Here is a 27,303-nt window from a genome sequence, read left to right as displayed (position 1 = left end):
TCCGTACTGCTCTACACAATGGACAGCACAAAAACAGCCCATTCGGCCCTCTGGTGTTGTCCCATTGCACAGGAGCCAAATCCCACTTCAGCAAACTTAGCAACGTACCTGCACCAGCTGGAGCTTAGTTGGTTGCACACTCGCCGCTGACTCGTAAGGCTCTGGCTTTAGGGCCCATTCCAGAGCTTGAATACAAAATCCAAGGCCGACGTACTTCAGAACAGCCTCATGTAGTGCTGCCGTTTGAGTGAGATGTTCCACACGAGCCCCCTCAATTCTCTCACGTGGGCCTATGAAAGATCCTATGGGTGCTACCGAGCAGAGCAGGCAAGTTCTCCCTGGAGACCAGGCCAATATTTAAGCCTCAGACAACATCACAAAAACAGATAATCTGGTCATTATCACAGTGTTGTTTGCTGGGTGCACATTGGCTGTTGTGTCTCACACAATACAACACTCTTCAAAAAGTTTTCATTGGCCGTAAAGCACTTTGAAATGCCCAGTGATTGTGGAAATGCAAGTCTTCCTTTCCTATCCCAGTCTTCCTTTTTCCACCTTGTGTCTATCAGTATTTCCCGTGAAAAGGTTCTTGGTCCACAAGCGGTAGCTCTCATTTCTATCAGACTTATGAAAGACAAAAATATTCATCATAGAAGTAGTTGTCAGGTGAGATATCAAACAAATTGCTACAAGAAAATCCTGATAAACTTTTCACAATTTTGTACATTATTTCAGAGTTTTAAAAAAAACAAGTACTTTTTAAACAAAATGCAATATTCAATGAGACCTATCTCCATCTGTTTTTTAATGAATTGAGTCTTGTGATTGGACCTTTAGAATGAATGGGACTGTTTCAGTTTATTGTGAGGGACAGAACCATCTGTTACCATAGATACTCCCCAAATGTCGCAGTCTACATTGGCTAATGGTGTAAAGCGTTAAGTTACAGACCTGCCCTCATTTAGTTTGAACAGGCGCGAGGGGCAGAATTGCCTTCTCCCATTCCAATATTTCCTCATTTTGTTCACAGTTCACTGGCTTTGTGAATCATCCCTTTCATTTCCCTTCCTGCTTTTTGCTGCTGTTTCAGCTCAATAAACGTGGATTTTGATTTTGAAAGGTGAGCACCGAGTGAGGGAAGAGGAAAAATACAAGTGGAGAAGTGAGAGTAACGGGGACAGGCAGGGAGAGGTAGATACATCATGTGCAGCCAGGAAACGAGGCCAGGAGTGGGCGGATTGTCTGAGGTTTGTATCCACTAGCGTTTAGAAGAGTTAGGGCGACTCGATCGAAACCATGAAGATGCTGAGGGGTGTTGACGAGGTGCGTGTGGAGAGGATGTTTCCTCTTGTGGGAGAATCTAGAACGAGGGGTCACTGTTTAAAAATAAGGGGTCGCCCATTTAACTCCGAGATGAGATGTTTTACTGCAGAGGGTGAGTCTCTGGAACGCTCTCCTCAAAAGGCAGCAGAAGCGAACATTTGAGTGTTTTTAAGCAGAGCTGGATAGATTCTTGGTTAACATGGGGGTGAAAGGTTATCGGGGGTAGTCGGGCATGAGTGGTCGAGGTTACAATCAGATCGGCTTCGATCTTATTGAATTGCGGAGCAGGCTCGAGGGGCCGAATGGCCTCCTCCTGTTCATACGTTTGTATGAGACATTGAGGCAAAGTAGCTGAGGCCATAAGGTTCAAAGTGAGAAATGGAGAGGGATACGGAGAGAGGCAGACTAAATGAATCGGGCAGTGAGAGATGGTAAGACCGACTGCAGGAAGTCAGATAAGCTATTATTATTTCACTTTTCCCAGCGAGTGGTGCAACAAGAGTTCAGCAAGGGTGCATCGAATCACAACAGCATCGCAATGCATTGATCACCTGATTCCCAGTACCATCCCGGTGGAAACTATTCATTCACAATCTCAACAGCGTTGGGTGTCACATGCTGCATCGATATTCATGTTTGTCATAATATACAGTATATCATGGTGCAGACACACACTGATGGACACACAGTGGGACCAATCAACACACACAACACCGCAGCCAATCACCAGTTAGAGCACACGCACTATAAAGACAGGGGGCATCAGAGTTCCTGCTCATTCGAGCTGCAGCTTCCTAGTAGGACAGAGCTAACAGCCTGCAACACAGACATTCACCATGTGCTGAGTGCATCGACTGGTTAGGACAAGGCAAAGGTCTTTAGTTAAAGCTAGTATCGTATTTACCCACAGTTCAAGTATGTTTAAATAGTTAACCTTTTAATAAAATAGTGTTGCACTACTTCAAGTGTTGGTGACCTGTATGTGTTCCACGGATCCAGAGCGCCCAACACAACAATGTTGAGTTTAGTAAAATCGAGAATTTCAACCTCAGTTCAACCATCACCTGCCCGATGATCCCTGAACATTGGCCCCTGGTCTGGTAATGTCTGAATTTTAAAATTTGCTTCCTTCTTTTCAAATCCGTGTATGGCCTCTCTTTAATAAAGTGAGGAGTTTGACAAGTTCCTTAAAAGTCTTTTTATTCAGCAAACGATATTACCTACACAAGGCCCTGTTGCACCTCACCCGGTCCTCTCTCCGTTTTCATCGGCTGGACAGTAGCCAAGCTTTTATACTGGTACTGGCTAAGTTACCCCACCGGTCACAGGGGAGCTCCCAGTTCAAGTGAGCAGGAGGAAACCAGCAACCCCAGCTGGGTGATCTTGTGCAGGTTTTCACACTCCCCTCTTTATCTCCACAATCTTCCTCCAACAGCACCTTCCAAATCCATGACCATTTAGAAGGACGAGGGCAGCAAATATATGATAACACCACCTGCAAGTTCCTCGCCAAGCTACACCCCATCCTCACTGTCGCTGGGTCAAAATTCTGAAATTTCCTCCCTTTCAGCACTGTGGATGTACCTACACCACATGGTGCAGCGGTGACTCACCAGTCATAAGACCATCAGACATAGGAGCAGAATTAGGCCACTCGGCCCATCGAGTCTGCTCCGCCATTCAATCATGGCTGATATTTTCTCATCTCCATTCTCCTGCCTTCTCCCCAGAACCCTGATCCCCGTATTAATCAAACACCTATCTATCTCTATCTTAAAGACACTGTGATTTGGCTTCCACAGCCTTTAGCAGGGCTGTTTAGCACAGGGCTAAATCACTGGCTTTGAAAGCAGACCAAGGCAGGCCAGCAGCACGGTTCAATTCCCGTAACAGCCTCCCCGAACAGGCGCCGGAATGTGGCGACTAGGGGCTTTTCACAGTAACTTCATTTGAAGCCTACTTGTGACAATAAGCGATTTTCATTTCATTTTCATTTTCATTTCAAAGAGTTCCACAGATTCACCACCCTCTGGCTGAAGAAATTCCTCCTCATCTCTGTTTTAAAGGATCGTCCCTTCAGTCTGCGATTGTGTCCTCTGGTTCTAGTTTTTCCTACAAGTGGAAACATCCAGGCCTCGCAGTATCCTGTAAGTTTCAACAAGATCCCCCCTCATTCCACCAAGCCCAGAGTCCTCAACCGTTCTTCATTCCAGGGATCATTCTTGTGAACCTCCTCTGGACCGTTTCCAAGGCCAGCACATCCTTCCTTAGATACGGGGCCCAAAACTGCTCACAATACTCCAAATGGAGTCTGAACAGAGCCTTATACAGCCTCAGAAGTACATCCCTGGTCTTGTATTCTAGCCCTCTCGACATAAATGCTAACATTGCATTTGCCTTCCTAACTGCTGACTGAAGACAATTAGGAAGGGCAATAAGTTCTGGCTGAACCAGCCACGCCCACAAAAGAATGAAAAAGAATCTCCTCCAGTCCCACAACCCCTCGAGACCTCTGTACTCCTCCAATTCTGACCCCCTGCAAATCTCTAGTTTTAACACGGCATCGTAGGACAATCCCCTCACCCAGGAGCCGTTTGGATGAACTTGCATTGCACTTACTCAAAGGCAAGTTATGTCCTTCCTTAGAGATGGGAACCCAAGCTGCACAACGTGGATCAGATGTGGCCTCCCCAAAGCCCCATGTGATTGTTTGAAAAGTTGTTCACTCTTATTGTCCAATCCCTTAATCAAGGCAAACATACCATTTGCTTTCATAATAGCTTGCTGTACCTGCATGTTGATTTCCAGTCATATGGGCGATAAGGGAATAGTGTAGATGGGCTTTAGAGTGGTTTCACAGGTCGGCGCAACATCGAGGGCCGAAGGGCCTGTACTGCGCTGTAATGTTCGATGTGCACAAGGATACCTAGAAATCTCTGAATATCAACATTTCCCAGGAGCAATGCCTTCTTTACGTAGTGCTTTTACTGTATTGAAATGTCCCAAGGCATTTCATAGGAAAATAAAGTATGACATTGGGCCACAAAATGAGGTATTAGGCCAGATGATCACCAGTTTGGGTAGATTTGAAGAAGTGGTCGAGAGACAGAGGTGTCAGAGCTTGAGGCCCAGGCAATTGGAGGCCTGGTCACCAGCAGTGGAGCAATTCTAACTGGGAATGTTCCAGAGTCGGAGGAGTGGGGACATCTCTGCTGAACAACTTCACACTTTGCTCCCTCTGCCATGTTCTTTCCCCCTCGCTTAACCTGTCCAAACCTGTCTGCAGCTGTCACTTTGTATCCTCTCTCCAGCTTTATTTCCATTCGAACTTTGGATGTCAGGAAACTTGGGACATGTTTCTATTGAGGATGTTGTTGTGGGGATTATAAACTGACTACGCTGTGAGGAGGAATTCTCGAATCGTTATCGCCTGAGGCTTATTTCATGGATTTTGATTTCCAACGAGCACCGTCATATCTTTCAGGAGGTGTCCTCTGAGGCTAGAAAATCTGGAGACATTTTCCTTTCCGCTCTTGGCAGAGAGTGGTCAGCCTGTGGAATTCACTACCACAGAAAGCAGTTGATGCCAAAACATGGTGCGTTTTCAAGGAGTTAAATCTAGCTCTTGGGCGAAAGTGATCAGAGGATATGGGGGTAAAGCGGGACCAGGTTACTGTGTTGGACGGTCAGCCATGACGATGATGAGATGATGAATGGTGGAGCAGGCTCGAAGGGCCGAATGGCCTCCTCCTATTTTCTGATTCCAAAAGTGCTTCTAAAAGTTCTAGAGGGGAGATGAGATTTTTTACTGTGTGATGCGCGATCAATTACACTCAAGACGAAGTGATTTCATAACTGAGGCTTTAATCGACTAGAACTTGTTCCCCCAGCAGCTTCGGTACAGAAAGTGAGGGCTGCTGGGGCAGCACCGGTTCTTATACTCCGCCTGTCAGGGCGGAGCCACGTATCAACAGCCAATGGTAAACTCCTAGGTTTAACCAATGGTCATCAGCCTCTTGGGTACAGCAATACCTGATACCACATTCACCCCCTGTTAAAAAAGAGTCCGGCGGGGGTGGTGGCCAGTGCTAACAGTCGCCTTTAACATGGTATGATCAGATATGGAGGTACCGTGATAACTCCTTACAGGGCTGTCGAGAATATTAACAAAGTGTTCGTTCACGGTTAAAGTCACAGCAAAGCAATCAGTCAATCGAGTGGCCTGGTCATCCTTCTGGATCGTCTGGGCTTCGGTGGTGATTCTGGTGGGGGTCCAGGTGGTTGCGACTCCGGGAGCGTGGTTTCGGCCTCCCTGGCAGCTTTGTCACCCCTAGGCAGCGCGGTTGGGGCAAATGGTTGACCCGGGGGGGGGGGGGGGGGGTGCCTGTAGGGGGCATCGGTGGGTGGGCGGGCCTCGGCAGTAGCGGCAGGAGTACTGACCCTCCAGTGAGGTGCTGTGGGGGGTAATGGTTCGGGTGCGCGTGGGGTTCCGGCGGGCGCCAGGTCCCGTAGGGAGACCGTATATTGCCGGCCGTCAGGGAACGCCACGTAGGCGTACTGGGGGTTAGCGTGCAGCAGGTGGACCCTCTCGACCAACGGGTCCGACTTGTGTGCCTGCACGTGCTTCCGAAGCAGGATGGGTCCGGGTGTCGCTAGCCAGGTTGGGAGTGAGGTCCAGGAGGCGAGTTTCCTGGGGAAAACAAGAGACGTTCATGAGGTGTCTGATTGGTAGTTGTACAGAGCAGCGACCGGATGGCATGGAGGGCCTCCGGGAGGACTTCTTGTCAGCGGGAGACTGGGAGATTCCTGGACCGTAGGGTCAGTAGAACAGTCTTCCAGACCGTTCCGTTCTCCCTCTCTACCTGTCCGTTTCCCCGTGGGTTGCAACTGGTTGTCCTGCTCGAGGCAATGCCCCTGCTGAGCAGGAATTGACGCAGTTCGTTGCTCATAAAGGAGGACCCCCTATCACTGTGTATGTACGCGGGGAAAACGAACAGTGTAAAGATACCCTGGAGGGCCTTGATGACGGTGGTTGCGGTCATGTCTGGCAGGGGATGGCGAATGGGAACCGGGAGTACTCGTCAATCACATTCAGGAAATACGTGTTGTGGTCGGTGGAGGGGAGGGGGCCTTTGAAATCCATGCTGGGGCGTTCAAAGGGACGGGAAGCCTTTACCAGGTGCGCCCTCTCTGGCCGGTATAAGTGCGGTTTGCACTCCGCGCAGATTTGGCAATTCCTGGTGGCTGTCCTGACCTCCTCGATGGAGTAGGGCAGGTTGCGGGTCTTGATGAAGTGGAAGAAACGAGTGACCCCCGGGTGGCAGAGGTCCTCGTGGAGGGCTTGGAGGCGGTCCACTTGTGCAGTGGCACAAGTGCCGCGGGACAGGGCATCAGGAGGCTCGTTTAGCTTCCCCGGACGATACAAGATCTCGTAGTTGAAGGTGGAGAGTTCTATCCTCCACCGCAAGATCTTGTCGTTTTTAATCTTGCCCCGCTGTGCATTATCGAACATGAAAGCAACCGTGAGGAGATTGAATCTCCTGCCGGCCAGGTAATGCCTCCAATGTCGCACAGCTTCTACTATGGCTTGTGCCTCTTTTTCGACCGAGTGGCGAATTTCAGAAGCGTGGAGGGGTGGGAGAAGAAGGCCACGGGCCTGCACGCTTGGTTGAGGGTGGCGGCCAGAGCTACGTCGGCCGCATTGCTCTCGACCTGGAAGGGGAGGGACTCGTCGATAGTGCGCATCCTGGCCTTTGCAATGTCTGCTTTGATGCGGCTGAAGGCCTGGCGTGCCCCCGTCGACAGGGGGAAGGTTGTGGACTGGATTAGGGGTCTGGCTTTGTCTGTGTAGTTGGGGACTCACTGGGCGTAGTAACTGAAAAACTCTAGGCAGCGCTTCAGGGCCTTGGGGCAGTGAGGGAGGGGGAACTCCATAAGGGGGTGCATGCGCTCAGGGTCGGGGCCTATAACTCCATTTCGCACTACGTAGCCCAGAATGGCTCGACGGTCGGTGCTAAATACGCATTTATCCTTATTGTACGTTAAGTTAAGGATTTTCGCGGTCTGGAGAAATTTGCGGAGGTTGGTGTCGTGGTCCTGCTGGTCATGGCCGCAGATGGTGATGTTATCCTGATACGGGAACGTTGCGCATAAGCCGTACCGGTCAACCATTCGGTCCATCTCGCGCTGGAACACCATAAGTGACACCAAAGGGAACTCTTAAAAATTGATAGAGCCGCCCATCTGCTTCGAAGGCAGTGTACTTGCGGTCACTATTATGGAGGGGTAGCTGGTGGTAGGCGGACTTGAGATCCACCGTGGAGAAGACCTTGTATTGTGCGATCCTGTTTACCAGGTCGGCTATACGGGGGAGAGGGTACGCATCCAGCTGCGTAAACCTGTTGATGATCTGACTGTAGTCAATGACCATCCTATGTTTCTCCCCGGTCTTTACCACCACTACTTGAGTCCTCCACTGGCTGTTGCTCGCTTCGATGACCCCTTCCCTCAGCAGTCTTTAGACCTCTGACCTGATGAAGGTCCGGTCCTGGGCACTGTACCGCCTGCTCCTGGTGGCGATGGGTTTGCAATCCGGGGTGAGGTTCGCAAACAGGGAAGGCGGGTCGACCTTAAGGGTAGCGAGGCCGCAGACAGTAAAGGGGGGTATAGGGCCGCCAAATTTAAAGGTCAGGCTTTGCAAGTTACATTGGAAGTCCAATCCCAGGAGGGTAGCCACGCAGAGGTGCGGCAGGACATAAAGGCGGAAATTGCTGAATTTCCTGCCTTGGACAGTGAGGTTTGCTAGGCAGAACCCCTTTATCTCCACCAAGTGTGACCCGGAGGCCAGGGAGATCCTTTGGTTTACAGGGTGGGTAACAAGTGAACAGCGCCTTACCGTGTCGAGGTGGATAAAGCTCTCCGTGCTCCCAGAGTCAATCAGGCAAGGCGTCTCGTGGCCGTTGATGAAGACCGTCGTTGTTGCTGTTGTGAGTGTCCGAGGTCGACTTTGGTCCAGTGTCACCGAGGCCAGATGAAGCAGTTGCGAATTCTGATCGGGCAGCATGTAGTCGGCCGTGCTGGGGGCCTGGGGCCCCATCCGAGATGGCGTCACCCATGGGTCGCACATGGTGGCCGGGGATGGACAAGATGGCGACGGTGATGGACAAAATGGCGGCGCCCACCAGTCCAGCGTGGAGTCCGGGGGGGGCAAGATGGCAGCGCCCGTGGGTCGCACGTGGCCCTAGGATAGGGGGGTGGCGGTGAGCGCTGGCCGGTCAGGGCCTGAAGGGGGGGGGGTTGCCGCGGCGGTCCGGAGTCGCTGGAGACCGCGGCCTTGGCACGGGCCTGGCAGACCCCCACAAAGTGGACCTTCTTGCCACACCCTTTGCAGGCGGCGGTGCGGGCTGGGCAGCGCGGGCGGGGATGATTCGCCTGCCCGCAGAAGAAACAGCGGGGCCCGGTGGCGTTAGCGGGCCATCTTGCCGCACAGGCCTGCGAGGTCAGGGGGAAGGTCTGATGGGCTGCCGCTGCGGGGTGCCACACAGCCCAGGGGGCCATCGCGCGGTCGGGCGCATAGGACTGCGCATTTTGGGAGGCTACGTCCTTGGACCCAGCCAGGGCCCGTGCCTCTCTAAGTCCCAGGGTGTCCTTTTCTTGTAGGCACTCCGGTTTGATTCGGAGATCCATCCTTCCAGCTTAAGTCTAGTCGATTAAATTGACGCGCGATCAATTACACTCAAGACAAAGTGATTTCATAACTGAAGACTTTAATCGACTAGAACTTGTTCCCCAGCAGCTTCGGTACAGAAAGTGAAGGCTGCTGGGACGGCACTGGTTGACAGGCGGAGCTACGTATCAACAGCCAATGGTAAACTCCTAGGTTTAACCAATGGTCATCAGCCTCTTGGGTACCGCAATACCTGATAATACCACAGTGTTGCCTGCTCCTCCATTCAATAAGATCAAGGCCGATCTGATTGCAATCTGGAATGTGCTCCTTGAACAAGCAATGGAAGCAGATTCAGACATAACTTTCATAAGGAAATGTGTGCAGGGCGATAGGGCAAGTGCAGCAGACAAAGACCCAACACAGGCAAGATGGGCGGGGTGGGCTCTTCCTGTGTATTGATATTCCCACACAACCCGAAACCGCTCGAGCTGCCGTGTGCTCCGAGTTGGGTGACTCTTCATTGGAGCCCCACTGTTTCTACCAGCTTCTGTATTCGAAGCAGACACACTAAGATCTGTAGATGCACATACAGTGTTCAGGGTATGCAGCGTGCTCACTACTGCATCAGCCAGATCGCCATCCTCCACCCAGCCACCCCACAACAACACCTTCATGCACTGTCACTCACCCTGTCGCTTCCCCTTCCACTGCTGTTGACCATTGGGGCGCGGTTTGGGACAGCTGAATGAAGTGGGGGGGTCGAGTCAGGGACGTACAAATGGTGTTTCGGTGAGTAGAGCAACCTTCATTTAATTCAGCGAATTTGGCAAGTGACCAATGTTCTGAGTATGTTTGTAAATGTATCCATTTCGTATTGTGTAGTGGACGAGCACCGGAAGGCGGTATTTGTGCCAGGACACCATAGCATGCGACATGTTTCATAAATAATTGAATAATTTGGACTTGGCACAATTCTTAAGCTCTCACTGATCTTCAAAGTTCCTTTGGTGCTGGTTTATTAGTTTTGCTGGGGGGTGGGGGAGTGGGGAGAGATTTAATTATCTCCCAGATGTTTTTTGATATATCAACACAGGTGTGTGTAAAATGATGCTCTGCCTTGCCTTTGTTGTGGTTAATTGTTCTGGAAATTGGTGTTCACTGACCTACATTGGCTCCCGGTGGGGCTTGCTGTGATTTTAACATTCTCATCCTTTATTTTTTGAATTCCTCGCTGACCTCATATCCCCCTTATCTCTGTAACCGCCTCCACTCCCACAACCTTTTGCTATCTCTGCACTTCTCTCATTCTGACCCCCTGAGCATCCTTGGTTTTAATCACTCCCCCACCCCCCCACAATGGTGGCTGTGCCTCTGGCAGCCTGAGCCCTGATGTCTGGAATCCCCTCCTCCCTGCTCTCGCTGTGCTCCTCCGCGATGCTCCTTAAAACCTTACCTCCATCAGCTCCCCGCTCCTCATCTGTGCTTCCGTGGTTCAAAGACCCGTTTTCCCTGGTGTTAATGGTGCTATAATGATTTCAAGTTGTTGTTAATGAGGACAGCACGGTGGCGCAGTGGTTAGCACTGCCGCCTCATGGCGCCAGGGACCCGGGTTCAATTCCGGCCTCGGGTGACTGTTTGTGCGGAGACTGCACGTTCTCCCCGTGTGTGCGTGGGTTTCTTCCGGGTGCTCCGGTTTCCTCCCACAGTCCAAAGATGTGCAGGTTCGATGGGGCGGTGATTGTCCCAAATGGAGCCCAAGTGTTTGCGCCGTTGTGACCACCGTCGCGTTTCACGACGGCGCAAACCGGGCCCGGGGACAACCTATTCTGTCCCGCACAGGGGGCCAGCACGGTGCTGGAGTGGTTCTCGCTGCTCCAGCCTCCTTTCCCGGCGCCAAATGGACGCCGCGCCAACGTGCGCATGCGTGGGGGACTTCTTTAGCGCGCCGGCCCCGACTCAACATGGCGTCGGTGTTCAGGGGCCGGCCGTGCCGGAAAGTAGGCCCGGGGTGGGGAGGGGGGGGGGGGGGGGGGGGGGAGGCCGGCCCGCCGATCATTGGGCCCCGATCGCGGGCCTGACCCCATCGGAGGCCCCCCCCCAGTGAAGGAGCCCCCCACCCCCACAGGCCGCCCCCCGACCATTCACGCCGAGTTCCCGCCAGCAGCGACCAGGGGTGAACGGCGCTGGCAGGACTCTGGCGTATCCACGCGGCCGCTCGGCCCATTCGGGCCGGAGAATCGGTGGTCCCGCCGATTCCAGCGGCCCGCGGCCGGCACCGCGCCAAACGCGCCGGCGCAATTGGCGCCGATTCTCCGCACCTCTGAGAATCACGCGGCGGTGTTGGGGCGTCGGGGCGCAGTTGAGGTGATTTGCCGGCCCGGCGCGGGGATCGGAGAATCGCCACCATGGTTTGGCCATGTTAAATTGTCCCTTAGTGTCCAAAGCTGTACAGGTTAGGTGGGATGACGGGGATAGGGCAAGGACTGGACCTAGGTAACGTGCTCTTTCATAGGGTCGGTGCAGACTCGATGGGCTGAATGGCCTCCTTCTGCACTGTAAAGATTCCTATAACGTAATTTGAGCAATTATAATACTGGGTTCCGGGACCTTTTGATTCAATATTTAATTGAAGAGAGGTTGGTTTTCATTGTGACATATTTAACAATCAGTTAGTCACCACCTCCTGAGCAGATTATTTTTCTCACAGTTGCCAGGTGTGTAACCCAGTGTCTTATTTAACACTCGCGTTTTCTGGGTAAATTGTGTTTACCTTTTGTAACCAGAGTCTCCGTGCCTGTTAGATCTGTCTTGGTGTTTTATTGACCGTTTTTTGTAAATGAGTGAGATTGCTGTGAATGTGTGAAACAGTGACACTGCTGTACACGTCCCACTGCAGCCAATGTGTGGAAATTGTTGGCTAATTCTATGTTTAAAAAAAACCCACATCAAAAAGCTGCTCAGTTCCTCTGACTGACTTTCATTACAAAAAGTGAGACACTTTGTCATTAGGCAGTTGCAGATTCCTGCAGGCTTCCTCCTTTTCTATTTATGAGGCAGGAAAGATTAATGATCATTAAAATATTTTATTGCACAACTGGAAGCTATAATTTGCCTTACACCCCCTAATGTTTTTATTTGTATTTACCCTGGGTTTGAAGCCAGCGAGAACATTCTGCCTGGGACAGGTGGGTGCATGTTCCACACTAGCACACGCACACAGTGCTGTGTGAAAGCTGTCTGCTCGAACCTTTGCTGAAACCTCATTGCCGTGAGGACATACTGAGCCTGCCTCTCTGCCACCTTGACACTTTTTTTGATTTACCAAGAAAGAAATTTGTTACCCTTAACCAAAGTGATTTCTAACAACATTGAAGGACTCGGAATACTTGTAAACAGGGTGTCTGGGCTGCTTGTAATGCAGTCAGAAAAGGCTGATGGGTGACACACAAGTAAGAACAGTTTTGATCATATTTGTCAGTGTGAGGTGGAGAGAGAGAGAGCGCGAGAGAGCGTGTGTGTGTGAGAAAGAGAACTGGTGAGATAGTGTGTGTGTGAGAGAGAGTGTATATATAATACATAAATACATATAGTGGCTGTGAATTGGTGTGTGCAAGCCTGCCTGTGACTCAGCGTGTGTGTCTGAGTCTGTCAGGGAGTGTCTCTGTGTGTATGTTCCTGTGCGGTTGTGTCTGTGTGCGTCTGTCAGGATGTGTGTGCACTTATTCCCTCCTCCCATGCTGTCAATTGTGACTTTAGCTAAATGAGGAGAAATTAAAACAGGGGTGTGTGTTCATTCATTCATCAGATGTTCCTAACTGGTTGTGTCCATTTTTCTAATTACACTACAAACTGGGTAGGTCTGGAAAGTAATTTGTGCAGATGTTAAATGTTAGAACTTGTAAAGTTGTGAGGAGGGACGGAATTCAGATCTGGGGGCTGCTTGGTTTCGCAAGAATTATTCCTAGCCTGATCCTTGTTAATACAAGGAGTGTTCTAGTGTAGAACTTGCAGTTAGTATTCAGTACAGACAGCACAGTGCAATATTCAAACCCGGATTTTTAATTATGTCCTGCTGATAATTTTTGTGAATCTGCCTTACAGTCTCACGATGTGTCCTTTTATGTGTAAGAGAAATCTTCAGAGAATGGCAATAATTGTTTTAATGAGCTATTAAATTTTTTTTAGTACTTTCCTCCGCTATTAAAAAGCTTGGCCACTCACCTCACAATTACTGTAAATGATTTTGTCTTAATGTATTATTGATTTATCCGTGTATTTATACAGTGCTTTTTTTTTGTCAATCCATAAGCATACAGGCACTGTACAGAGAACCCTGCTTTGAAATACTATTAACAGTGAACGCACAAACGCACTGTGTAAAGCACAGTAGGTGCCAGTTACATCTGCAAACATGGAAACGATTTCTGCTCCTGTCTTTGTCGCTTCCATGTGAGGAATTAAATATACGCGTGATTTTATTTCATCTTCCATTCTTTATTCTACAATATCCAGTCTGGATATCTGGACATTTTTGGCTGTCAGTAAAATACAAAATCGTCCTTACAAGTTGTGATAAAAGTTTTGGGAACAACTTGCCAAATGGGATCTGGAAATGTTCTTCCATTTAAGATCCAGCTTTAAGTTTATGAGGGGAAAATATTTTCAGAAGGAGCAAATCGTGTAGCAAGGCTGGATAACCCCGTGCTGGATCTAAAAGAGAGGCTGTCCATTGTGATGTTGCGAATTCCTTTCAATTCTCCCTTCATTGCTGGTTGTATTGCTGGTTGTATCGCGGGCTGTACACTGATTCTAAACTGGCAGATCCGAAAATGCCTGATCCAGCATGGTGACTGTTTCAATTTAAACTGCTCATGTCACTGAGTGAATCGTCTCCCAGTCCTGACTCGATGGTGCAAGCAGCTAAATTATTACTTTTTAAAAAATATATAAATTTAGAGTACCCAATTCATTTTTTCCAATTAAGGGGCAATTTAACGCGGCCAATCCACCTAACTTGCACATCTTTGGGTTGTGGGGGCGAAACCCACGCAAACACAGGGATAATGTGCAAACTCCACACGGACAGTGACCCAGGGCCGGGATCGAACCTGGGACCTTGGCGTCATGAGGCAGCAGTGCTAACCGCTGCACTATCGTGCCGCCCGAGCTAAATTATTACTAAAAAAACTCATGACCTCTTCTTTTTAAATCATGGAATAAAATAGCACAGTTAGCAACTTTGCAAAACAAATTAAAATATGTTGCATGTGATTTTGGCCCATTTTGCATCCGGTTTCATTTGTCACCCCAGAAACCTATCCCGTTATTGGGCGGGATTTTCCGTGCGCCCCCACGTCCTGTTTTGCAGCAGCGGGTGCAGCCCGCCACTGTCCATGGGGTTTCCCGTTCTAAACACTTCCTGCCGCTGAGACACCCGCGGCAGGGGGTTGCTGAAATCCCGCCTGTGGGAATGGCTGGAAAATTCTGGCCTTTGAACATTTCATGTCCACATGGCAGCTGTTGTGAATGTGCCACCTCAGCACCTTCTCTGCACCCCCCCCTGCCAACCTCCTCCTTTCTACCCCCTTCGCCCCCATCTACACACCACCTCCCTCTGGTGGTATCATAGAATTTACAGTGCAGAAGGAGGCCATTCAGCCCATCGAGTCTATACCGGCCCTTGGAAAGAGCACCCCACTTAAACCCACACCTCCACCCTATCCTCGTAACCCAGTAACCCCACCTGACCTTTTTTGGACATTAAGGGCAATTTAACATGGCCAATCCACCTAACCTGCACGTCTTTGGACTTGTGGGAGGAAACCGGAGCACCCGGAGGGAACCCACGCAGACACGGGGAGAACGTGCAGACTCCGCACAGACAGTGACCCAAGCCAGGAATCGAACCTGGGACCCTGGAGCTGTGAAGCAACAGTTCTAACCACCGTGCGTATGTGCATAGTATTGCATATAGTTAGACATACAACCTCCGACCAGCAGGAGGGGATAGAGATCCACCATGTGTTTCCACAGAACCAGCAGATGGTATTAAGTCATACTAGAGGACAGTCGCATTAGGAGTAGTTCCAGGAGAATTCCACTATTCATTACCATCTGTATTATAATTTGTTAGTTATCTTTCCACGTGATCATTTGTCAATAAACTATATTACTCGTCAAAGAACTAGATGTTTATCATTACCATGGCCACAGCACAGAACATAACACCCCCCACTGTGAAGCACCATCCAATCAGCATGTCCGCGTGCTATTGGAAATTCTGGGAGGATGGAACCTGACAGGCAGGCTGACCTGCCAATATCACGGAGAACGTGGAAGTGGAGTTATGTATAAAAGTATTATTAGCTACAGATATGATTGAATGGTAATCGGAGCACGGGGATATAATGCAGGACACAATGATCAGAGCAAAAAAATGCTTCATGCAACCAGAAATAAAAGGTGTTGATTCCAAAGCAAAAATGTATTGCGCTGCAAATATTCAGGGAGTTGAAGCATTTTAGATGATACTGAGAGATTTATTTTCAAATCGTGTGTGAATAGATTTGAGGGTTGAATGTTCTGTGGGCTCTGGGAACGTTGGCTGTAGAAAGCTGGAAACTATTTTCTGGTGTTTTCATCAATAATGTTGACAGTTTTGATTTAAAGAGCTGATAGATCCCAATGAAATATCTTTAACATCACCCCTCATAAAATCCATAGATATTCATTCCTACAGTCAGCTAATTCATTGCAAATTGGCTGATAAGTGGCCAAACCTACTCGGAGTGATCTTGATTATCAGCAAAACATTTCTCATCAGTGAGTTTTGACAGTGAAGGAGAGATGCATTGTCTGCACTCTGATGCTGCTCAGAAACCAAGAAGCAGAGAATCTTAGCGAGCACAGCGTTTTAGTGCCTGCTTTGAGAGTTTTTCAATTTTCCCATTCCCCCGTCCTTTTCCCATTGCTCTGTAAGGTTTTTTTTCCTTTTCAAGTATTTATCGAATCCCCTTTTGAAAGTTATAATTGAATTGTATTCCACCTCCCTTTCAAATTATAACAACTCGCTGAATTATTTCCGCATTCTTGCTGATCAGTAAACTAACTCAAAAAGTGGCTTTCCTACACCAGGAAAGCAATATGTTTTTGCAGTGGGAAAGCGTTGACTATCCACTCTCCATTTTTATTTAATGATTCCCCCGTGGGCTACCCGCCCTCCCATCCCAGCTGTAACGGGCAGCACGGTAGCACAGTGGTTATCACAATTGCTTCACAGCTCCAGGGTCCCAGGTTCGATTCCGGCTTGGGTCACTGTCTGTGCGGAGTCTGCACATCCTCCCCGTGTGTGCGTGGGTTTCCTCCGGGTGCTCCGGTTTCCTCCCACAGTCCAAAGATGTGCAGGTTAGGTGGATTGGCCATGATAAATTGCCCTTAGTGTCCAAAATTGCCCTTAGTGTTGGGTGGGGTTACTGGGTTATGGGGATAGGGTTGAGGTGTTGACCTTTGGCAGGGTGCTCTTTCCAAGAGCCGGTGCAGACTCGATGGGCTGAATGGCCTCCTTCTGCACTGTAAATTCTATGATAATCTATGATGTAACAGTATAATCAGCTTCCGCAGTTGATTGGTGATCTTCTCTGCTTATGTTCCGATTGGAGTCGGGAGAATGGGAGGGAATAAATGCTGTGCACATTTAGATGGAGGGACACTACTCTCGTCACTGGACATCTACCGACAAAGACTAGCCAGAGACTGACCAGGTTACTCCTCGACTATAATCCCCGAGCTCAACAGCATGAAGTGAGTGTGAGAATCAACTTTCACCCTCTCGTTCCTTAAATCAGTCTGGAGAGTTGGGGACTGTGTGCTATTTATTTCGATAAACTATTTAGCAGAGTCTTTGCGGGTTTAATTACTGCATACATTTCTTAGTCATTGGTGTTACAAACTGCACATACCAGGGGACAGGTAGCTGTAATTACTCAGCTAGTCCACCAGAGGGTGATATTATAATTATCTATACCCGGAGAGAGTGGCTTCAAATCATTTAAATTGATAAGCCATCTCCGTGAGAATTCAATTGTTTTTGTCTATTTTTTGGATAATAGGTATCATTTTCTTTCTGCCCCTTTTGTTGAGCAAGATCCTCCAGCAGCAATTCTGAAACACAGTGGTTAGCACTGCTGCCTCTCAGCGCCAAGGGCCCGGGGTCCAATACCGGCTTTGACTGACTGGAGTTTGCACGTTGTCCCCGTGTCTGTGTAGGTTTCCTCCCACAGTCCAAAGATGTTGGTGGATTAGTCATGATAAATTGCCCCTCGATGGGGTTATGGGGATAGGGCGGGATTTGGGCCTAGTCGGGATGCTTTTTCGGAGAGTCGATGCAGACCCGATGTGCTGCATGGTCTTCTGCACTGTAGGGATTCTATGTCTATGTCTAAAAGGGTAACATGTGCTTCCCCTCCTGATTAGCGAGGTTTCTGCTGTTACAGGAGAGCTCCAAACAGGAGCTTCAACTGAGAAATGCAAAATGCACCCAACTGACAGATGGGTGTAACTGTGGATTAAACTCAACAATACCTTAGTTAAGAGCTTTTAGCTGCTGGAGATTGGGACTTGCACATGAACAGCCAAGCAAACCGTGGGTGTTTGCACATTTCTGAAAACATTTAGCTGATTTCAGTGTGTTGTCCCACTGCCACTTTGAGAAAGTGATGGTTGTTCGACATCCTTCAGCAATGGGCCTTGTGAAGTATGATTGGATTTGGCACCTCCACATCTCACTGGCGTTTTCTGGGCCATAGTACCAACTGGATGCTGGGTTGGGCAACATTGGGCACTGGTGTAGAGTTACATCGTATACCATTCAGCCCAACTGCTCTGTGCTAGTGTGTATGCTGCACAGTAAGAAGTCCAACAGGTTTAACCTGGTGTTGTAAGACTTCTTACTGTGCTCACCCCAGTCCAACGCCGGCATCTCCACATCAGTGTGTATGCTGCACAGGGGTCACTTCCCATCACACTTTATCTCAACTCATCAGCACGACCTCTTAAAGGTTGGCGTAAAATGTAGGTTTCCCAAAATTGGAATGATATTGGAAATGTCTTCAATAATCCAAGATTTCCATTAATGCCTTCACTGAAATGTATTAATCTTAATGATCAGCTTTTATAATAATCTTTATTGTCGCAAGGAGGATTACATTAACACTGCAATGAAGTTACTGTGAAAAGCCCCTAGTCGCCACATTTCGGCACCTGTTCGGGTACACTGAGGGATAATTCGGAATGTCCAAATTACGTAACAGCACGGCTTTCGGGAATTGTGGGAGGAAACCGGAGCACCCGGAGGAAACCCACGCAGATACGGGGAGAACGTCCAGACTCGCACAAACAGTGACCCAAGCCGGGAATCGAACCTGGGTCCCTGGAGCTGTGAAGCAACAGTGCTAATCACTGTGCTACCGTGCCACCATAACATTTTGACCTGTGGTTAGAAACTTTGCTCTTGTATTTGGTGCATTTATCAGTTAAGGTTTTAAATAATTTTGAAACCCTGGCGTGAAGTCTGGATTTTGGGAGCTTATCGATTTGACATTTTCACAGCCCTTTGCACTGGACACTGCAGTCTGAGAATGGTTTTGCTTCCTGATTAGGTACTAATGAAGACCACTTTAGATAGATTAGGTGGCACGAAGGAAGTGGAAGGTTGGAAAAACCCACTCATTATGGATTATGTTGGGTTTTGCCTGGTGCCTGGAGCTGACATATACAACGCTGCAGCACTCGGTTTAATGGACTATATTACACCGGGCGAGATACAGAAAAACACAGTCTTACACAGTTCAACCTGCCAGACTTCATCCAGAAACCAACCCATTCACGTACTGAGTGTTCTCGTTGTTCAAGCGCTGAAATGTGTTTGACACATTTGTTACTGTGCTGTATTACCCACAGGAACAGGAGCCATGACTGCGAATCCTGTGGGGTCTACAGTTCTGTGTTTCTCCTGTTTTCTTTCAGTCAGTCGTAGCATCTTGCAGAGTCTACCAACAACCATGCAGCTGAATGTTGAAGAAACTTTGCTGGGTTACACCCTGATGTAGTAAATTAGGAACAAACTGATCATTCTCGGGTTGGTAAGCTCTAACTACTGGAATGTCACAATGCTCGGTGATGGGGTTCGGTTGTTTCCAGTCTATGTGAATGCCTTTGGTGAGGGGACCGAGCGTAAAATGTATCCAAGTTTGAAGACGATACAAAGCCGGGTGGAAAAGTAAACTGTGAGCAAGGCTCAAAATGATATTGACAGGTTCAGTAATTGGCCAAGAAAATGGTAATGGAATATAATGGAGGAAGTGCGAAATCATGATCTTATTGGAACACACAGAAGGCTCGAGAGGACAAATAGCCTACCTTGGCTCCTAGCTCTTAAACTCCTATCTATTTTGGGAGGATAAGCATAATTAACAAGGGCAGCACGGTAGCACAGTGGCTAGCACTGTTGCTTCCCAGCGCCAGGGTCCCAGGTACGATTCCCGGCTTGGTTCACTGTCTGTGCGGACTCTGCACGTTCTCCCCGTGTCTGCGTGGGTTTCCTCCGGGTGCTCTGGCTTCCTCCCACAGTCCAAAGATGTGCAGGTTAGGTGGATTGACCATGATAAATTGCCCTTTGTGTCCAAAAAGGTTAGGTGGGGTTACTGAGTTACGGAAATGGGGTGGGTTTAAATGGGGTGCTCCTTCCAAGGGCCGGTACAGACTCGATGGGCCGAATGGCCGCCTTCTGCACTGTAAATTCTCTGATAACATATCTGAAACTAGTAAATGTTGGGAATCAATGGGATCTGGGGGGCCCTGTACCTGAATCACAGGAAGTTAACATGCAGACCTCGCAAGCAATTATGAAAGCAAATGGTGTATTAACCTTTATCGGTAACTCGTAGAGTTGATGATTGGGAGCCAGTGGATGTGGTTTATTTGGACTTTCAGAAGGCTTCTGACAAAATACTGCACAAAAAATTAGCGTGTTAAATTAATGTGCATGGGATTGGAGGCAGTGTATTGAGGTGGATAGAAAACCGGTTGGCAGACAGGAAACAAAGAGTAGGAATTAACTGGTCTTTTTCAAATTGGCAGCAGTGACTAGTGGGGTACCACAGGGATCGGTGCTGGGACCCCAGCAGTGACTAGTGGGGTACCGCAGGGGTTGGTGCTGGGACCCCAGCTATTCCCAATATATATTAATGATTGAGATGAGGGAACAAAATGTAATATCTCCAAATTTGCAGATAACACCAAGTTGGGTGGGAGGGTGAGCTGTGAGGAGGATGCAGAGATCCTGCAGTGTGATTTAGACAAGTTGAGTGGGCAAATGATGCAGTTTAATTTGGAGAAATGTGAGGTTGTCCACTTTGGTGGCAAAAACGGCAGGCAGATTATTATCACAATGGCCATAAATTAGGAGAGGGGACTGTGCAACGAGACCTGGGTGTCCTCGTACACCAGTCACTGAAGGTAAGCGCGCAGGTACAGCAGGCGGTAAAGAAGGCAAATGGTACATTGGCCTTCACTGTGAGAGGATTCGAGTACAGGAGCAGGGATGTGTTGCTGCAATTATACAGGGCCTTAGTGAGGCCACACCTGGAATATTGTGAACAGTTTTGACCTGCATAACTGAAGGAGTGATATATTTTTGGCAGACGGAGTGGGACCAAGGTTCATTCGATTGATTCTTGGGATGGGAGTGATGATTCTTGGGATGGGAGTAATGCCCTCTGAGGAGCAAGGGAGTGGAATGCGCCGATATTCTCTGAGGTTGGTGGGAGGACAGGTGATCTCATTGGAAAAAGGTAAAATTCTGCGAGCGTTGAAAGGGTAGATGTTGTGAAGTTGATTCCTCTGGTTGGAGTGTCGCGAACTCTGCGTCATCGTCGCAGGACATTGGGTCAGCTGTTTAGTACTGAGGTGATGAGAAATGTCTTCACTCAGACGGTTGTGATCGTTAGGAATCTGTGCCCGAGAGGGTTGTGGATGCTAAGCTGATGAGTCCATTCAAGAGGTAGATTGAGCTGAAGTAAAAGTTTAACCATAATAGTATTGAATGGTGGAGTAGGGTCGAGGGCCAAATGGCCCACTCCTGTTCCTATTACTTGTGCTCTCATGAAAAGGTTTTATAGTTCACCTTGCACCAGTGTCACCATACCTTGGGCCTCAATTGTAAATGAATTCCATTTTCTCTGCCTAAAATGGCGTGTTTAAAATTCTCATGGTGTGATTTCCCATTGGAGCTGCCATGTTCCTCAAGGTGGACAGACTGAGGGAGGAAGCCCTGATGAAACTCTGTTTCTTTTTTGTGAAAAGATTCTCTGATGAAGATGGTTCTAACATCACTTTATATCCTCTTAGAATCAAAAGATGTGCAATCACAGTGGGATCTCAAAACACTTGACGGGTTGCGGGCTTCGATGAAGAGCGATCTTGGAAACCGACTCGCCTGACACCTGCCTCTTTCTTTCCCTCCTCTAGGCCATTCGTTGCACATTGGTAAATTGTACGTGTGAATGCTTCCAGCCAGGAAAGATCAGCTTACGGACCTGTGACCAGTGTAAACATGGCTGGGTGGCACATGGTGAGTGACATCAACCATTTCCCCCAAATATTTTGACTGCTGGTATAATTACGTGGAACTACATAGAATTTACACTTCAGAAAACGATCGTTCGGCCCAACTTGTTCAGGATAGTGTTTCCCCCCAAAGAACTATATTTACCCAACTCTTAACGTCCCAAAGGGCATGATTAATTTGACATCGGGTCTCGACATGAGATCTAAGGGACAGGCGACTAAAAGCTTGCTCAAAGAGGAAGGTATTGAAGAGCATCTGAGGAGAACGGGCTAAGGGATTTCGGGGGAGAATTTCCGAACCTAGGTTCCAGGTTGCCAAAGGCACAGCCACCAATGGTAGAGCGACTAAAATTGGGTGAGGTCGCAAGGCAAAAATTAGAGGGATGCAGAGATCCCAGAGGGTTGTGAGGCTGGAGGGCCTCGCAGAGATGGGGAGGGGTGATCAATGGAGGGATTTGAAAACACCCTCCATGTTAGTCTCCTCCCACCCCTCTTCATCTCACTCCACCAGTATATCCTTCTATCTCTCCAACAAACTAACTTCCCTCTAACTGCACTGATACTACAAGCAACCCGCGGTGTCTCTTTCCACATTCTCGCCAGTGTTTGCCTAAAGAGGTTTCTCCTGAATTCCCCATTGGATTTCTTAGTGTCGGTCTAATATATATGAGCCCCGTTATTTATTGTGTCACACCACGACTGGGAACTCCTTCTCCAAATGTGACCTACTTAATTCTTTCATAATTATAAATACTGAATCGGATCCCTCCTCAATTTCCTCGTTTCTAGAGGAAAAAACCCTTTTTAAATCTAACTCTTTAAACGACGTTGCTGATGTGTATATTCCATTTGGATTGTGTGGATAATGCAGAGCAAACTCCCAGTGAAAGCACACCGGGTCCAAACTAATCCCAAGAGAAGCTGGATACATTCCTGTCGGGTTAGAAACGATTAGGATGGGATAGACTGAGTTGATCAAGGCCTCTTTGGCATGCAATGGTTTTGGTTCTCTGGGGCAGAAGAGGAATGTTTTTGTGAGGCAGAAGCAGGTCAGGATTCAATAGTTTGAGATATGCAAGTACGTGATCATGCTGGATTGTTGTTGGTTCACCTGTGTGCAGAATTTTCTCACGGGAGTTGATTGAATGGGATCGGATCTAAAATAGAGCAAATCCCAGAGGCTCGCCAAACTCTTCTTGATGCTTGCTTTGTCACATTCTTGATAATAAGGCTTGAAGAATATTTTTGATTCCGCTGTGCTATTCTCGCAATGCCTGGTTGCCGATTTGGAGCACTTATTCCATCCCCAACCCAATGTTTGTCAAGTATTCAGGTGAGCCTCTTCACACTGTGCTGCAAATCAAATTAATTTGATCAAAAACTGGATTTTCCAATTTACAACTTTTCCAATTTCTCCTTTTTTTGCTATTTATCCATCCTCTTTCAAATGCCGATAGTTTGATAATCAGAGGACACCGATTTAAGGTAACTGGCCAATCAAACTCTAATATTACCATCAAGCGAGGGAGTCAACCCTTGTTCAATGAGGACTGCAGAAGAGCATAACAGAGGAAACATCAGGTACCTAAACGTGACCTGCCAATCTGCTGAAACTACAGCACCAGATTACTTGCCTGCTGAACTGGGGAAGCTGGGGCAAAATTCTCCTCCCCGCCCCGCCACATTTCTGCGCCGACCGGCCGGCGGGAGTCTCCGTAACACCGGCCGGTCAATGGGGTTTCCCATTGTGGGGCAGCCCCACGCCGTCGGGAAACCCCCGGGCGCCGGCAGAACGGAGACTCCCGCCGGCGGAGAATGACGCCCCTGAAAGCGATAGACTGAGCTAAATGATATCACAATTAATGGATTAGATCTAAGCTCTGCAGTCCTGCCACATCCAGTCATGAATGATGGTGGACAATTAAACAACTCACTGGAGGAAGAGACTCCACAAATATCCCATCCTTAATGATGGAGGAGCCCAGCACATCTGTACAAAAGTCCAAGACTGAGGCATTCGCAACAATCTTCAGCCAGAAGTGCCGAGTGGATGATCCATCTGGATCATCTCCAAAGGTCCCCAGTCTTCAGCCAATTCGATTCACCCCACGTGATATCAAGAAACGGCTGAAGACACTGGATACTGCAAAGGCTGTGGGCCCTGAAAATATTCCGGCAATAGTACGAAAGACTTTTGCTCCACAACTTGCCGCACCCCTAGCCAAGCTGTTCCAGTACAGCTACAACCCTGGCATCTACCCGGCAATGTGGAAAATTGCCCAGGTCTGTCGTGTAAACAAAAAGCAGGACAAATCCAACCCAGCCAATTACTAATCCACCAATCTACACTCAATCATCAGTAAATTGATGGAAGGTATTGTCGACACTTTATCAAGTGGCACTTACAAAGAAATAATCTCCTCACTGATGCATACGTTAGGTTCCGCCAGGCCATTCAGCTCCTGACCTCATTACAGCCTTGCTTGAAACATGACTAAAAGAGCTGAACTGGAGGTGAGAGTGACTGTCCTTGACATCACGTCAGCATTTGTGTGCAGTCCAGAGGCCCTCATGGGGTTATGAGGAGGAAAGCTCGCCGCTGATTGTTGGAGATCAATCATCTCAGTCCAGGGATATCGCTGTAGAAGTTCCTCAGGGTCGTGTCCTGGGTTCAATCATCTTCAGCTGTTTCATCAATGACCTTCCTTCCATCAGAGTCAGAGGTGCGGCCGTTTGCTGACGATGTTCAGCACCATTCGCGACTCCTGAGATACTGAAGTGATCCATGCCCAAAATGCAACAGGACCTGGGCAACATTAGGAATTGGGTTGATGAGTAACATTTGTGCCACACAAGTGCCAGGCAATGACCGTATCCAACAAGAGAGAATCTAAACATCTCCCTTTGGCATTCAATGGCATTACATCAATATCCTGAGGGTTACCAATGGCGGGAAGCTTATTTAGACCAGCTACAAGAGCAGCTCAGAAGCTGGGTATTTAATGGAGAGACTTACCACCTGACTCCTCAAAGTCTTTCCACGAGGCAGAATTCCAATTACCGAGGCGAATTAAGCTCTGGCAACACTCTAGAAGCTCTCCACCATCCAGGAGAAAGCAGCTTGCTACCATTTTAAGCATTTTCTCCCTCCACCATTAGTGCAACATGACTGTGATGTGCTCAATCTACAATGTGCACTGCAGCATCTCACCAAGGCTACTTCGACAACACTTTTCAAATCTATTTCTCTACCATTTAGAAGGATAAGAATAGCAGATGGATGGGAACACCATCATAAATCACCATTTCTTCATTGTCACTGGATCATAACCCAGGAGCTCCCTCCCTAACAGCACAGTGGATGTACCTACACCACATGGGCTGCAGCGGTTCAAGAAGACAGCTCATTCTCCAGGGCAATTAGGAATGGGCAATGAATGCTGGTCTAGCCAATGATGCTCACATCCCATGAATTAATTACGCTGAGAATTGTTCTTGCATGAGTGTGTGACCTGAGAGGGGGATAGAGGCAGACTCCACAATAACTTCCAAAAAGGATTGGACAGCTAGGAGCACAGCAAGATTTACTGCCCAGAAGGAGGCCATTGACCCATAGTGTCTGTGTTGGAGAAAAAAATCTTTATCCAGTCTAAACTTACTAGAAGGGAAAGATTTGCAGAGCGACAGAGAAAGAGCTTGGAAGTTGGACTAATTTTAATAGCTTATTTTTGTACCATGCAGCTCTCCAATTTTTACTTGTCGTTTGAAAATTGCTTTGCTATAAGGAGCTATAAACCTGACTTTTATTTCCGAAATGTATCAAGGAGTAATGTGGGCCACCGATAATTTTGACAGGATCTTTTTGAAAAGGTGGCCTTGTTGGTTGTACTAACGACAGAGGCAGGAAGGGGCATGAGGTCCTGCAGCAGGAGTTCAGGGAGCTAGGCAGAAAGTTAAAAGACAGGACCTCTAGGGTTGTAATCTCAGGATTACTCCCTGTGCCCACGTGCCAGTGAGGCTAGGAATAGGAAGATAGAGCAGCTTAAACACGTGGCTAAACAGCTGGTGTAGGCGGGAGGGTTTCCGGACCACTGGGAGCTCTTCCTGGGCAGGTATGACCTGTATAAGAAGGACGAGTTGCGACTAAACTGGAGAGGCATGAATATCCTGGCCGCAAGGTTTGCTAGTGTCACATGGGAGGGTTTAACTAGTATGGCAGGGGGGTGGGTACCGGAGCAATAGGTCAGAAGGTGAAAGCATTGAGGGAGAACTAGGGAATAAGGCCAGTATGGCTCTGAGGAAGAGCAGACAGGGAGATGTTGCTGAAAACAGGGGTCTGGTGGCCTGAAGTGCATATGTTTTAATGCAAGAAGTATTACGGGTAAGGCAGATGAACTTAGAGCTTGGATTAGTACTTGGAACTATGATGTTGTTTCCATTACAGAGACCTGGTTGAGGGAAGGACAGGATTGGCAGCTAAACGTTCCAGGATTTAAATGTTTCAGGCGGGTTAGAGGGGGATGTAAAAGGGGTGGCGGAGTTGCACTACTGGTTAGGGAGAATATCACAGCTGTACTGCGAGAGGACACCTCAGAGGGCAGTGAGGCTATATGGGTAGAGATCAGGAGTAAGAAGGGAGCAGTCACAATGTTGGGGGTTTACTACAGGCCTCCCAACAGCCAGCGGGAGATAGAGGAGCAGAGAGGTAGACAGATTTTGGAAACGAGTAAAAACAACAGGGTTGTTGTGATGGGAAACTTCAACTTCCGCAATATTGACTGGGACTCACTTAGTGCTAGGGGCCTGGACGGGGCAGAGTTTGTAAGGAGCATCCAGGAGGGCTTCTTAAAACAACATGTAGACAGTCCAACTAGGGAAAGGGCTGTACTGGACCTGGTATTGGGGAATGAGCCCGGCCAGGTGGTAGAAGTTTCAGTAGGGGAGCATTTCGGGAACAGTGACCACAATTCAGTAAGTTTTAAAGTGCTGGTGGACAAGGATAAGAGTGGTCCTAGGATGAATGTGCTAAATTGGGGGAAGGCTAATTATAACAATATTAGGCGGGAACTGAAGAACCTAGATTGGGGGAGGATGTTTGAGGTTAAATCAACATCTGACATGTGGAAGGCTTTCAAATGTCAGTTGAAAGGAATTCAGGACCGGCATGTTCCTGTGCGGAAGAAGGATAAATACGGCAAATTTTGGGAACCTTGGATAGGCCTCGTCAAAAAAAAGAAAGGAGGCATTTGTCAAGGCTAGAAGGCTGGGAACAGACGAAGCCTGTGTGGAATATAAGGAAAGTAGGAAGGAGTCCGGAGGGCTAGAAGAGGTCACGAAAAGTCATTGGCAAATAGGGTTAAGGAAAATCCCAAGGCTTTTTACACATACGTAAAAAGCAAGAGGGTAGCCAGGGAAAGGGTTGGCCCACTGAAGGAGCGGGGAGGGAATCTATGTGTGGTGCCAGAGGAAATGAGCGAGGTACTAAATTAATACTTTGCATCAGTATTCACCAAAGAGAAGGAATTGGTAGATGTTGAGTCTGGAGAAGGGTGTGTAGGTAGCCTGGGTCACATTGAGATCCAAAAAGATAAGGTGTTTGGCGTCTTGAAAAATATTAAGGTAGCTAAGTCCCCAGGGCCTGATGGGATCTACCCCCAGAATACTGAAGGAGGCTAGAGAGGAAATTG

At 48.3% G+C, this 27,303-nt stretch overlaps 1 protein-coding gene across 8 annotated transcripts in view; it reads left to right on the top strand.

The window, feature by feature from the left end:
• bnc2 (basonuclin zinc finger protein 2) overlaps positions 1 to 27,303 on the top strand; it is an 813,736-nt gene that overhangs the window by 448,259 nt on the left and 338,174 nt on the right. For all 8 annotated transcript variants that reach the window (XM_072517502.1, XM_072517504.1, XM_072517499.1 and 5 more), the window contains one exon: positions 21,518 to 21,620. In XM_072517502.1, the coding sequence (XP_072373603.1) occupies positions 21,518 to 21,620 (103 nt within the window). The remainder of the gene's footprint in view (positions 1 to 21,517; positions 21,621 to 27,303) is intronic.

This window comes from Scyliorhinus torazame, chromosome 9 (assembly GCF_047496885.1).
Source record: "Scyliorhinus torazame isolate Kashiwa2021f chromosome 9, sScyTor2.1, whole genome shotgun sequence".
Lineage (NCBI taxonomy): Eukaryota > Metazoa > Chordata > Chondrichthyes > Carcharhiniformes > Scyliorhinidae > Scyliorhinus > Scyliorhinus torazame.
This window is presented reverse-complemented; position numbering and strand designations above follow the sequence as displayed.